At 32.1% G+C, this 13,556-nt stretch overlaps 1 protein-coding gene across 1 annotated transcript; it reads right to left on the reverse strand.

Annotated features, from left to right (window-relative positions):
• Positions 1 to 1,860: 1,860 nt before the first annotated feature.
• Positions 1,861 to 6,874, reverse strand: LOC104099994 (ammonium transporter 3 member 1-like). Its single transcript, XM_018772053.3, has 5 exons — positions 6,568 to 6,874; positions 5,261 to 5,628; positions 3,833 to 4,118; positions 2,805 to 3,053; positions 1,861 to 2,234 (listed from the first exon to the last, which is right to left on the reverse strand). Exons 1-5 carry the CDS (start codon positions 6,848 to 6,850, stop codon positions 1,960 to 1,962), a joined length of 1,461 nt encoding a protein of 486 aa, XP_018627569.2. The 5' UTR covers positions 6,851 to 6,874; the 3' UTR covers positions 1,861 to 1,959.
• Between the last annotated feature and the right edge of the window lie 6,682 nt (positions 6,875 to 13,556).

Below are 13,556 nucleotides of genomic sequence, written 5' to 3' on the forward strand. Positions count from 1 at the left end.
ATATTTTTTAGTTTTAATCTAATATGTAAGTAAGAAAATAGTTGAAAAGGCAAATTTTAGTATATACACCTTCCAACAGTGATAATATCATTATTTTACTTTGTATAACATTAAGAAATTAAAAAATATTACATCAACTGTTAGCATTTAATAAATGAGACAACACGTTATTTAGTTAAATAAAATATAATAGAGAAAATATTATATCAAAAAATAAACGTGAATCTTCATACTCTTATGGAGAAAAATGTGTTCCTTTCCGTTGTAAAGCATTGTCCATCTTTCTTTTACAGGTTAAGTGGTTATTACATAAATTCTTTAGTTTAAATTTATTGTTAAATATTTAGTCCTTACACTTCAAACTGAAACGACATTTAAGAAGAAGAGTTGAACTTTTCCAGGATTTGGTAAGAGAGTGTTTAAGTCAAAGCATGTTTTAATATTTAGTTTAGAATTATTGTTTATCTTATTTTGTGTTCAAGTAATAAAATCTAAAAGAAAGGATTATATATAACATAAAATGTTAATTAGCTTTAAAGTGCTAAATATTAGGACTTCCTACATAATTCAAATAAGGAAAGACTTAATTAGCACAATTTTAATTAATTTCAAATTATTAAATATTAGAAAAATATAATGACTATTTTTTCTAGTGTGAAATCTATATTTAAAGGATAAAAAAAGGTGAACGACATTTCGATTAAGGGGTTTCGTGCTTTTAATATAGTATATAGATATAGATTAAACTAATTGAATTATATACGTGTTAATTGTTCAGAAAATATAAATGTTGTACAATTATTTTTTATTGTGAATTGTTCAGAAAATATAAATGACCAAAATATTAATTAATAATCATATATTTTTTTTATTTTTTGGTTTCATTTAAATGTTTTTAAATTGTCATTTGTTCTATAAAATAAGAGTAGTCAAATTTTTGCATGTTATATGTTTTATCTTCATCATTTGTAGATTTTAAGCCGGAAATTTGATCTTCCAAAAATAAATTGTTTGAGCTTTTGAAAAGATGAAGATACAAGGGATAGACAGATAATATTTTGACCTAAAATTAAATCTTGATATATCTGAAATTGTAATTAAATATATTTCCTTGTCTCAAAATATACATTATTGTATAAGTACATGATGTAAACGTAACTTAAAATTTTGAACAAGCTAAAACAGAAATTTATGTATTAACCCCTTTAATTTCCATGTATGCATCTATCAAGGTTTTGAACACACCCATTGTCGTAAATACTTACTTGTACTTAGTATTTTACACTAAATCAAGTAATTTAATCTGAACAATATGTATATGAAAAAGACATGCCTTGCGTTCCTTATTTTGTTGTAAACGTCGGATGCATATAAGTTTTTCACCCGACCATATACTTATTTATCCAATTTTCCTTTTTTTTTTTTTTTTTTTTTTTCTGTAGTCCCTCTAGCAATTTCTACATAATGCAAATTGAGCACACCCCTTGTCGTAAATACTTACCCGTACTTAGTATTCACACTAAAAAAGCAGTCACATGTACTAAGCTTCCGCCATACACGGGGTATGAGGAAGGGTCTGACCACAAAGGTCTATAGTACGCAACCTTATCTTGCATTTCTGCAAGAGGCTGTTTTCACGGCTCGAACCCGTAAATTAAGTAATTTAATCTGAACAATACAACAACAACAACAAAATCCAATGTATCCCACAAATAGGGGATCTAGGGAGGGTATTATGTACGCAGCCTTACCCTACCTTATGCAGGTAGAGAGGTTATTTCCGATAAACGCTAGGCTCCAAGCAAGCATGTAAATCACAACCGCATAGAAAAAGAAAAATGTGTATATGAAAAAGACATGTTTTGCAATCTTGATTTTATTTTGGTGTAAACGTAGGATGCATATAAGTTTTTCACCCGACCATATACTTATTTATCCAATTTTCCTTTTATTTTTTTGCTAGATCATTTCTGTATTCCTACTAGCAATTTTTCCATGAGTAGTATTATCTGGAGATGATAATCCATGCTTAGTTGAATCATAAACCTCTCCATCTCCCCACAATGCATAAGCTTCTTCGCCATGCACTGCATCATCTCCTATCTTCAGTTGCTCCTCCGACATGCGCAGTGGCATTAACAAACTTATCAAATAGCAAATGATCGAAGTCACAACGACGTTCCATCCGATAATAAATCCACCACCCACAATCTGTTTCATGAACTGGACGCCGCCTGTGTTGTAGAAATATTGAAAAATAATAATCTAAACAAGTTAAATTGTGCTAGAGATTTTTATGAGAAATATGGAATGAATGTAAACAAGGCGTTTTTAGGAAAAAAAAAAAAAAAAATTAAATGTTACCTGTGTTGTAGAAAAATATGAAAAATTTAACTAAAAGAGTGAAATCTTGCAAAAGAATTTTTAGAAAAAAAAATATGGAATGCGGATAAGCAAGGATATTATGTAAAAAATGGAATGAATGTAAAAAGTGTTAATTGATCTAGTATTAAAGTTGTAGAAAAATGAAAAAATTATCTAAAAGAGTGAAATTGCGGAAGCTAATTTTTATAAATAAAATATAGAATGAGGATAAGCAAGGCGTTATAAAAGAGTGAAATCGTGCAAGTTTCAAGGTAAGAGTAAGGTCTGTGTACATACTGTCTTCCCCAAACTAAACTAGTGGGATTATACTAAATTTTTTGTTGTTGTCAAATCGTGCAAGAGATTTTTTATGAAAAATATGAAATGAGTATAGCAATCAAGGCGCTTCAAGGAAACTATCTTTAAGAATTGGATGTCACCTAAACCGCCGTAAACGCCACCCCTCGTGTTGGTCACGGGCAAAAAGAGGTTGCAGAGGACCGGCTCGGCGAAGAGTCCGGTGAGCGTGCCGCCGAGAAAACCGGCGACGGCATGCGTGTGGAAGACGCCGAGCGTGTCGTCGATTTTCTGGAGCAATGGCCACCTCTTGTGAACGATCATCATTGTAAACCATGGTACACTTCCTGATAGGATTCCCATTATTATAGCTGCCCATCCTTGAACTAGACCTATAATTGCAAGAACAGATTAAGCATACAGATAATCAAAAGTATTTAAAAGTAGCTTTTAAGTAAGGCCAAATTAATGTACATAATTTAGTCCCTTAAATTTGTCACTTTTTTTTTCATTTAGACGCTTCAACAATTGAGAGTACCGTAACGTGTTAGACACCTAAAGTACATTCAAAGTGTGTCTTAAACACAATGGACAATGCAATTTTAGCAAAAGATAAAGCACAATGAACGAAAAAGATTTATACAGGCGACTGAGACGGATCTAATTGAACTTTATGAGTTCAAATTTCAAAATTCTACTACATCGTGTCTAATTTACTGGGTTCAAAATCTATTTTTGCACTTATTTAGCTGGATTTTAACCTATATATAGGGCCTAAGCCGAAGTTACTGTGTTCAGATAAACCCATAACTTCTTCATTTGCTCCGCCCAGATAGGCTATACCAATTAGTGAAAAGTTTTTAGTCATGTTAATGATTACGTTTACTTTAGATCTTATGCTTTCTTGTAGCCTTTTCGTCTATTAGGGATTTTTATACTACTAAAAAATATATAAAGAATTTCTAGTACTTTTTATTTTTCTTTTGTATAATGTTTGTCCATGAATTTAAACGAAGAAACGACCATTGAGAATTCATATAATCAATCCAACTTATACGAGACTGAAGCGCCATTATTATTGTCCGTACTAAAGTTATTATTGAGAATTCATAGAGTCAACCCAACCTATACGGGACTAAAGCGCCGTTATTATTATCGGTGTCGAGGTTACCTGCACCAGGAGTGATACAAACAAGACCAGTAATCATTCCTTGAACAGCTCCAATGACAGAAGGCTTTTCAAAGAATATAACATCGAGCCATGTCCAGACAAGTAAGCTTGTTGCAGCACAGATGTTAGTGTTGAGTACAGCAATGGAGGAATCAATATTTGCACTGTAGGGATCTCCACCATTGAAACCAGCCCATCCCATCCACAGTAGCCCTGCCCCTGCTAACATCAATAAGATATTGTTTGGTGGAAACCTTTCTCTGTCAATTTTTGTCCTTGGACCTACCTGAAAGGCAAAGAAGAAGAAAATGAATAAGATCTATAGGTTTTCAGCTGTTTGCATCACACCCCTAAAGATGCGGCCTTTCTTCCGACCATGCATGAACGCGGAATACTTTGTGCATTGGACTGTCTTTTTTTCTGTAACGGTCATTTGGCTTGACCTGATATTTGCCCTAGTAGAGCCACGTATACAGACAAATGATCCAATTTATCCCTAAATTATCAAACTAGTTTATGTATACTCTCTGCAATAATTTGAAGTCTACCCCTGAACAAATGAAAATATTAGAATTAATATACCCGTAACCACTTATAGAGGGCGGATCCACCTTGCGACCTACGAGTTCACGTGAACCCAATAGTTTTTGTTCAAACAGTGTAAATGTGTTAAAAAAATTACTAAATATCTATAAATATTTGAATGTGAACCCAGTTACTATTGAAAATTTACTCGAAATTATTGCAAGAACCCACAAACACTAAATCCTGGATCCGCCTCTACTTATAGAGGTCCAAATATATATACTCCTACATGACTTGGACAATTTTTCACGATGAAAAATCGTTAGTAGGAGGGAAATATTTGAGACGAAAGATAGCGTGGGATTCCACGAAAGATAAATGTAAAACATATTTCAGATAAATCACAAATGTTTGGGGTATATTTGTATCTTTTCCCTTTAGACAATTCTCTATCTCTTATAGTGTTTCGAGTCTTCCTCAGTAAACTGTGGAAAAAACAACTAATTAGAAAAGAAGGCAGAAGATACTAACCCAGTAGCAGCTGTAATGCCATATCATTTTGTCAAAATCTAGTGTCTTCTTTAGTAAACAGTGCAAAAAACAACTTTTATAGTGAATGATTTTTCCGACGGATTTCCTACTAAAAAGTGTTAGTCGGAAAACACATGGTCGCAATATATTTGCGACGGACGGAATCAGTCGCAAGTCGCAAATTGAAAAATACGTGGACAATTGAAATTAGGCCATTTGCGAGAATTTGTGACGGATTCAGTCACAAATTGAAAAATACGTAGACATTTGAAATTATGTCATTTGCGACCGAATCGGTCGCAAACTATTATACAAGAATATTGTTATAGAGAAGTCCGACTGTAATTAAAACAAAAGGAAAAAGTTACTGACCCAGTAAGCAGCTGTAATGCCAGCAATCCCAGAAGAAAGATGAATAACATAACCACCCGAATAATCAATCACACCCCAATGATACAAAAATCCACCACCCCAAAGGCTAAATGCCCCAACTGTATATGAAAAAGTTAGCCACAAAGGCACAAACATCATCCATGCTTTTATATTCATTCTCCCAAGCAAAGATCCAGCCAGCAGAATCAGCGCTATCGCCGCGAACACGCACTGGAACCAAACCATGGACGCCATTGGGTAAAATGGCGTCGCCATGGCTGTTTCCACTGTTGTGTGGTCGCTGAAGTAGTGGGTAGTGGCAGGTAAGGCGGCTTGTTTGATGAGAAACTTCTGGCCTAATGCTGGACCTGTTGAAAATATAATTAAATAAATAAAAATGTATTATGTTAAACACAGTGGCTGAAGCACGATTTCTACCAAGGGATTCAGAAAATAAAAAAAATAAACACACGAAGAAGTTAAGGGGATTCAACATCTAATACAACAACTAGAGAGGCTGTTTCCAATAGACCATCGGCATCCTTCCCTCCAAGAACTCCCCACCTTGCTCTTGGGGTGACTCGAACTCCCTCTTGGTTGAAAGTGGAAGTTGCTTACCATCAGAGCAACCCCTCTAATATATATATATATATATGGAAAAAGAAATTGACCATAAATATACAGAATAATTTTTGGCGAAGGGGTTTCGGTTACCCCCACCTAGCTCCGCCCATGGTATAACATAACAGCTTAAACATGTAGAGGTTATGGATTAAGTCTCATTGCCGTTGTCCAAAAGAACTTTCAAACGTATTTCACATTGAAGACGTGCTGAAATTGAAGTTAACATAAGGGGCTAGAAGGACTTCTAGTCTATTAGAATTTCCTAGAGGACCACTTGATGAAATCTAGATGAAAGTGAAGTTAATCACGACCCATGTAACAAGGTACGCCAAGTAATTAGTGTTAATTGATCTAGTATTAAAGTTATAAATCCATTTTATATCATCTTACCAAACTATTTAAGTTCTGAGATAAAATAATCACACCATTCAATACGACCTACTTTAGAGGGAGGTTGAAGCTTGTGATAACTGATTCAACCGAATCCAACATTTTCAACACAAAACATACGTGTACACAAGAAAACTCACTAAAGTTCAATAAATATTAAACCTTGAACCTTATAATTTAAAGTGCAACTAACTTAGTACTAAATTAGAAGTATTAAATGTGGATCATATATATATATATATATATATATATATATATATATATCAAGTTTAAATTTTGAATCCGACTTTGACCTGCTTTGCCCCAGAAGGGAAGGAGTTGTTCCCCAAAGGACATCTTATAAGCCCATGCAACCCAACAAATGATAACAGCAGCAAAGGCATAGAGAGCCATGAAAGCAGAGTTAACAGCCCATTTCTTCTTCACTATACTTCCATACAAAATTACCAGCCCGGGGACGCTCTGCAATCCAACCAAAGTGGCTGAAATCAATTGCCATGAATTGTCTCCTTTGTTCAACCAATCTGGTGCTGTGGATGTGTTATTTAGATATGCCTGTGGCACCACTGTATCCATATTGGTATATTCACAGTATCTGTTTCTAACTCTTTTTGGGCAGTTGAGACATAGGAGCTGTTTTTATATATACAACACTAGGGAGACTAGCTAGTTTACTTAGTGGGTGTTTGGGCATAAGAATTGTAAAATTCCGAAAAAAGTGAAATTTGTTTTTTTAAGTAAAAATGAGTATTTGAAAATTAGAATTGTGTTTGGATATGAATATAATTTGGAGCTGTTTTTGAATTTTTGTGAGTGATTTGATGTGAAAATTTTAAAAAACAGTTTTATGGAGTTTTTCAAATTTCCGAAAAATTCCGAAATTCAACTTCAAGTGAAATTTGAAATTTTCATGGACAAGCACTGATTTCGAAAAAAAAAAAATTCTTATGAGCCAAACGGGCCCTTAATATTTGTTTATTTGATGTATTTAGATAACAGTTGTCCGCGAAAATTGTATACAATGCTTTCTTTGGAAACTACAGAGAATGATGTGAAGTTTTTAAGGCCAGGTTTTGTTTGTATGTTTAGGAAGATCACATACTTATTTGTATTGTTTGCTTGTGGTTTTCTCTCGGATATTACTATAATTGTTTAGGTTTTTATTCTGTTAGGGAAGGGATTCAAAGGAAAAAGCATCCCGCATTCACGTAGGGCCGAGAGAAGGGCCGCACCTCGTCCAAGAGGTAAAATATAGACAATCACCCTAATGCAAGTATTAATGACGGCTTCCATGGCTCGAACCCATGACGACCTATATGTCACACGGAGATAACTTTACCGTTGCTCCAAGACTCCCTGGGAAAGGATTCGAGGGAATTTATATTTTCCTCCTTTGTTTTCACTAAAACAGACACGCCTGAAATGAGCACTCTAGAAATTTTTTAGTAGAAATCGCTTTCTTTTTAATGTGTCAATTGTATAAGTGAGTTTTGAATACTGAATGGTAAACAATATAATTTTTCATTGATAACTTATAGTAGTAACAAGGAAGAAAAAATATAAATAATTAAAATTTTAAATTATTTTGTAGAGATTCTCGAAGATTCCATAAAATTGTCTCAGGCTTGATAGCACTTTGGAGTTTGGAGGATAAAAGATGGACAAAACTTGTCTTTGTAGTCATTTGGTTTATTATTATTATGTGTTCCTTTCATATTGTCTCTTTCTTTCTGTTAATGCATATACATATTAGAATTTATTGTATGTTGTCCTCTTATATATAAGTTAAAGAAATTATATTAACATTGTGTTAGAGCAGGCTGGGGTTATAATTCAAGTTTTGATGTTACATATCTCTATTTTAAAAAAACAAATACGTGTTTGGACCAATCAGAAAAAAATCTAAGTCCACAATTCTGGCATCAAATTATTTTCTTTCGCTTAGAACAAAATTGCGTTATATTTGTCCTTTCTTTGGTTATGACATCAAAGTATTGTTAACTTAGTGGACGTTTGGACATAAGAATTATAATTCCAAAAAAAAGTGAAATTATTTTTCAAGTAAAAATGATATTTGAAAATTAGAGTTGTGTTTGGATATGAATATAATTTTGGGTTGTTTTTTATTTTTTGTGAATGATATGAGTGAAAATTTTGAAAAACAGTTTTTTGGAGTTTTTTAAATTTTCGAAAAAAATCTAAAATCTATGTTCAAGTGAAAATTGGAAATTTTATGACCAAACACTGATTTCGAAAAAAGTAAAAAATTTCTCATGTCCAAACGGGCTCTTAGACTTCTTGAACCTAATATTTTCGGAAGTATTTTAACCAGAAAATTTATTACTTGAAGTATTTTTAAACAATATTTATATTTTTTAGTTTTTTTTTAAAAGGTGATGAATTAATCTGTAGACAATCTATAACTAGAAAAACTAAGAAAAACTTTGTTATTGTCGGACGTCCAAGCTGTACAAATATAATAATATGGAATTTCCAAATATTAAAGTCAATACCATTAAAACCTATCAGTATCATCAATGTCAATAATATAGCAAAGTTTTCTTTTTTTGACATATTCATATGGCTGAAAAAAAGAAAGAATACCTACATTTGTAATATAAATTTTCCCACTAACCTTCAAAAACTGGACATCGCTAAATCAGATTAAAGTTTAACGATTTTCTTTTTCTCTCAATTGATATATTACAACATGGTGGCACAATATGTTCAGTGGCGGATCCAGAAAATTTAAATTACGGGTGCTCGACTAGTTTTAATTTGAAAATTATTGCTTATACTGGGTGCTTAGTTAATATATTTGTATAAATTACTGGTTTTTCTATATAAGTAATAGTGTTGGTTTTTAAAAAAAGTAATGGGTGCTTAAGCACCCATAATAGATAACGTGGATGTAATTCTATAATGAGAATAGGTCGTTTCTTTAAATCTCAACTTTAAGAATTTAATTAATACTAGTCGATGGTACGCTCATTACGCGTGTATCTTGTCTAAATAAGTAAAAGCTTTTTAAAAATTATATAAATATTTTGTTTAAAATTATGTTTGAGTTATAAAAGTAAAATATGAGTTCTGAAAATGAAGAACATTGACTTTATATAACCAACTCAATAAGGCGGAAACACATCCACATAAAAGTCCTCAATCATGGTCAATATAGATCTTAATTGTCCCGTCTGAGGTTTGCTCAATATCTGTAACCTCAGAACTAACAGTGCTTTGAGTATGACGCATTCTTTGGGAAAATCAATTCCGTCCACATAAAAGTCCTCAATCTTGGTCAATATATTGAAAAAAATAATTCATTCAATATACAAGGACTAAACTATACTAATTTATTATGATTAAAAGATAAACTAAAGTAAAATTGCGTATTAATTAACTATAATTCAGTAATAGTAAAAAATAAAGACATATGTCACAAATATAATATGTGTCGTGGAAAGGATCTATGTTAGGTAAAATTGTGTATAGTTCCAATAGACAAAGAAAAGGAGTTCTAAAAAAGAAAAGAAAAATAAGGACTATTAAACATAAAATTTTATAACCAAAAAAGTACCCATAACCGAGAAAAGGAACTAAACCGGAAGAAGAAAAGAAAAATAGGAATTCCTAAAGCAAAATATTTATAACAAAAAATAATATTTGTGGTCTTAAAAATGCTCCTATAATTGGAGTTGATAGTGAAGTACCCTTGAAAAGGAATTGAACCAAATAATATGATTTGTCAAATCAAAGTTCTGGATATTAGATAAAATAATTAAATGGCTATTATGATTTTTCAAATTAAAGTCCTAAATATTAGGTAAATAATTAAAATAGCTATTTTTAATATTAGAAAAATATTTAATGACTATTCCTACATATTAGGAAAATAAATTAAATTACTTCTTTATCCAACATAAAATGTATTGTAAAGGGGTATAAAAGGCGAACGACATTTTTTTGCTAAGGGCATACGTGCTTTTAATATAGTATTAGTTTCTAAGAACGTGTGTTGCACGTTAATATTAGCGCGTAAGGGTTTAGTCAATTATTCATATGAATAAATAACATATAATTTTTATACACACACACACACACACACACACACACACACACACACACACACACACATATATATATATATATATATATATATATATATATATATATATATATATATATATATATATATATATATATATATATATATATATATATTGTGAGCACGTGATTTTTGCCCGACGGAAAATACTCCTACAAATTCAAAATAGGTTTTTCTAATTATTTTATTTTTTATAGAAGTTTTAGGAATTTTTTGTTAATTGTTGCTTGCATTTAGTTGCATATTTAAAATTTTAAAATCATAAGAAAAATACCAAAAATGTCTAAAATATTTCATGCATAGCATTTTAGGTCTTAATTGTATTTAAGATTTAATTACATAAATTAATTGTATTATTAAACAAAAAATAAAAAAATATTGGATATTTTTACATTTTTAGCTTTCAGTTGCAAATTAGTAATTCTCTTTCATTAGTCTTAAGTTAATTAATTATTTTTATGTTATAAATAGATAATTAATTGAATTTTACAAATTAGATTTGATGTAGGACTTAGTTTAGGATTTTGTTTTAATTAAATTTATTAAGCTAAAAATCAAGAAAGAAAAAAAAAAGAAAACTTGCTTAAATCTGGATTGGGCCACAACCATTTTTAGTGGCCCAATTACCCCAAAATTATCCAAATTCGCCCAGCCCAATCCGTTTGACCCATCAATTGACCCACGACCCGTCTGCCAAACCCGCCCCATCTCCATCTTCAATCTGAGCCCTTCATTCTTTTAAATCTAACGGTCCCTATTTCTCCCCACTATTATATTTAAACCTAATTATAACTCCCCCCCCCAAAACCCTAAACCTAAATCCCAAGACCCCAAACGGCGCCATCCCTCATCTCGTCTCTCTGCCGCCGCTCAACTCGCCCAAACTCGTCTGAACTCAGGCGAGTTCACCCCCAAACTCGTGCACGTGATCCCTCATCTCTCCTCCTCCACGTCACTCGTCCCGTAACAACCCCTGACAAAAAATATTCCCTTCTCCCCTATGTCTTACGCGCTCTTAATCTTGAGAATGATTTTGGATAAATGGTAACCGTAGGATCTGAGGGATTCAAGATCCTAGGCCTCCATTTGTCTGATTTGGTTCACAAAGAAAGGGATTATTTTTTGTGGATTTTCGGATGGGGAAAGGAATTTCGGGGCATGACTTGGAGAGAAAGGTATGGAAGCTTCTAGTTTAGCTATAAATAGGAGGATTTTTCAGAGAATTAAGGGATTGTTTTTGGGCAGAAATTTTTAGAAAAATTAGGGAGTGCTCTTCTTCTTCTTGATTGTCATTTACGGTTTTCTTTTAAGTTTTAAGTGTCAAAAAATACAAAAAAAAAAAAAGAGAGTCCAATTCAATTTGTAGTCTTCTTCTTAAAATTCCAGAAAAACCAAAAAAAAAAAAACCATTTTCCGCTTTTTAGTTGAGTAAAAATTCGATATCAAATCTGAAAAAAAGAAGAAGTTCTGTTTATTCGTCGTTGATTTTGAATTTGGTATTAAAAATGGATATGAGTTGAGGTTCGAAGCTGTGTCAATTCGTCGTCCGGAGTTTTGGTTGTGGTTCGATTTTCTTTTGCTATTTGAACTTAGCATTTCTGGATAACATTTGTTGTATACAGATTCATTCTACATATATTAAAGGAAAATCATTTCAGGTTCATCCCTTCCCTTTCTTCTATTTGTTTGCTGTTAATGTGTTGTGTAGGAATATTGAAAGAGCCATTTTAAGATGGAATTGAAATTTTAGTCTGTAGTAGTCAGATGTTGGTTGTGATGGAGATATTCACGTAACTAACATTGGGGTCAAAAATTGATTAAAATTTATGAGACTTCTTGAATATCTGCATAATATTTGGTTCTTATAGAAACCTGGTCTAACTTAGTTCTGTTCAAGTTTGTGGTTTTGATGTTTGGATCATTGTTCTTCTTGTGTATTTGCGCTTGATTGCTGAAGCATCTAGTAGATGAAAACAATAATACTTGCTTTCAAATTTCTTTTTTCTAAATATGGAATATGTGGGAAAGATTCATTTGTATCTGGGGAGATTACTCTAAAATGAACGAGTTTCTTAACATTAGAATAACATTTTCTTCATGATAAATGGATTAAAAAAATTGTTTAGAAGTGAGACTCCGCCTGTTTCTTTCTCTGTTTAAGTAGTACATTTTGTCGTCATTTTGTTCAAGAACTCTACTCATGGTGTTAAAATGGCCTTTTTATTTTCTCTTTTTCCTTTTTGATTTTCTTTTAGTTCCTTTTTGCTATTAAACTTTGTAATTGAACCATGGGCACTCTTAATGATTAAGATTTGGTGAGTAGGATAGGTAATTAGTTTGTTAAGATAAAATTATAAATTCAAGTTTGATTAAATATGATCCTTAGTAACCAATACATTGAAGGATTAGGAAAATTGGGGTGGTCAGAAATATTATAATGACTCTTCTAATAGTTTCGGTACCTTTTTCACTTATTTGTCTCCGATTTTCTGGAATTTTGTTTATTTATTTATTTGATCTCCCCTTCAATTGTTTGAGTATTTAATTGCTGGAAGATAATTTTATTTGTTTGGACATTTGTGCGGAACGTGACGGGTATATGGGAAGGGGAAGATTGAGTCCGTAGTAATTTCATCTTGCATCACATGCTTTAGGATTGGACTCGGTCTAAGTGTATGAAATAAGAATTTTAAAAGGGAATGAGCATGAAATATGTATTTTTAAAATAAACACTCATTTTCATGTCTTATATATACATATATTTGTCGTAAAACTTACTTTCATGTTCACCCGGAAAAAATCTTTACTTTTTATTTTAGAATACAAAATAGCTACTTATCTAATTACTAGTCTCTATGATCGTGCTTTGCACGAATATCTTAAGTCAAGTATCATATAATTTGTACAAAAGATATTAAAATTTTAATATATATATATATATATATATATATATATATATAACAACCTAGTATAATCCCACTAGTAGGGTCTGGGGAGGGTAGTGTGTACGCAGATCTTACCCCTACCATGGGATAGAGAGGCTGTTTCTGATAGACCCTCGGCTCCCTCCCTCCAAGAACTCCCCACCTTGCTCTTGGGGTGACTCGAACTCACAACCTCTTAGTTTGAAGTGGAGATTGCTCACCACTAGAGCAACCCACTTTTGTCCATATATAT

The sequence above is a fragment of the Nicotiana tomentosiformis genome, chromosome 4 (genome assembly GCF_000390325.3).
Source record: "Nicotiana tomentosiformis chromosome 4, ASM39032v3, whole genome shotgun sequence".
NCBI lineage: Eukaryota > Viridiplantae > Streptophyta > Magnoliopsida > Solanales > Solanaceae > Nicotiana > Nicotiana tomentosiformis.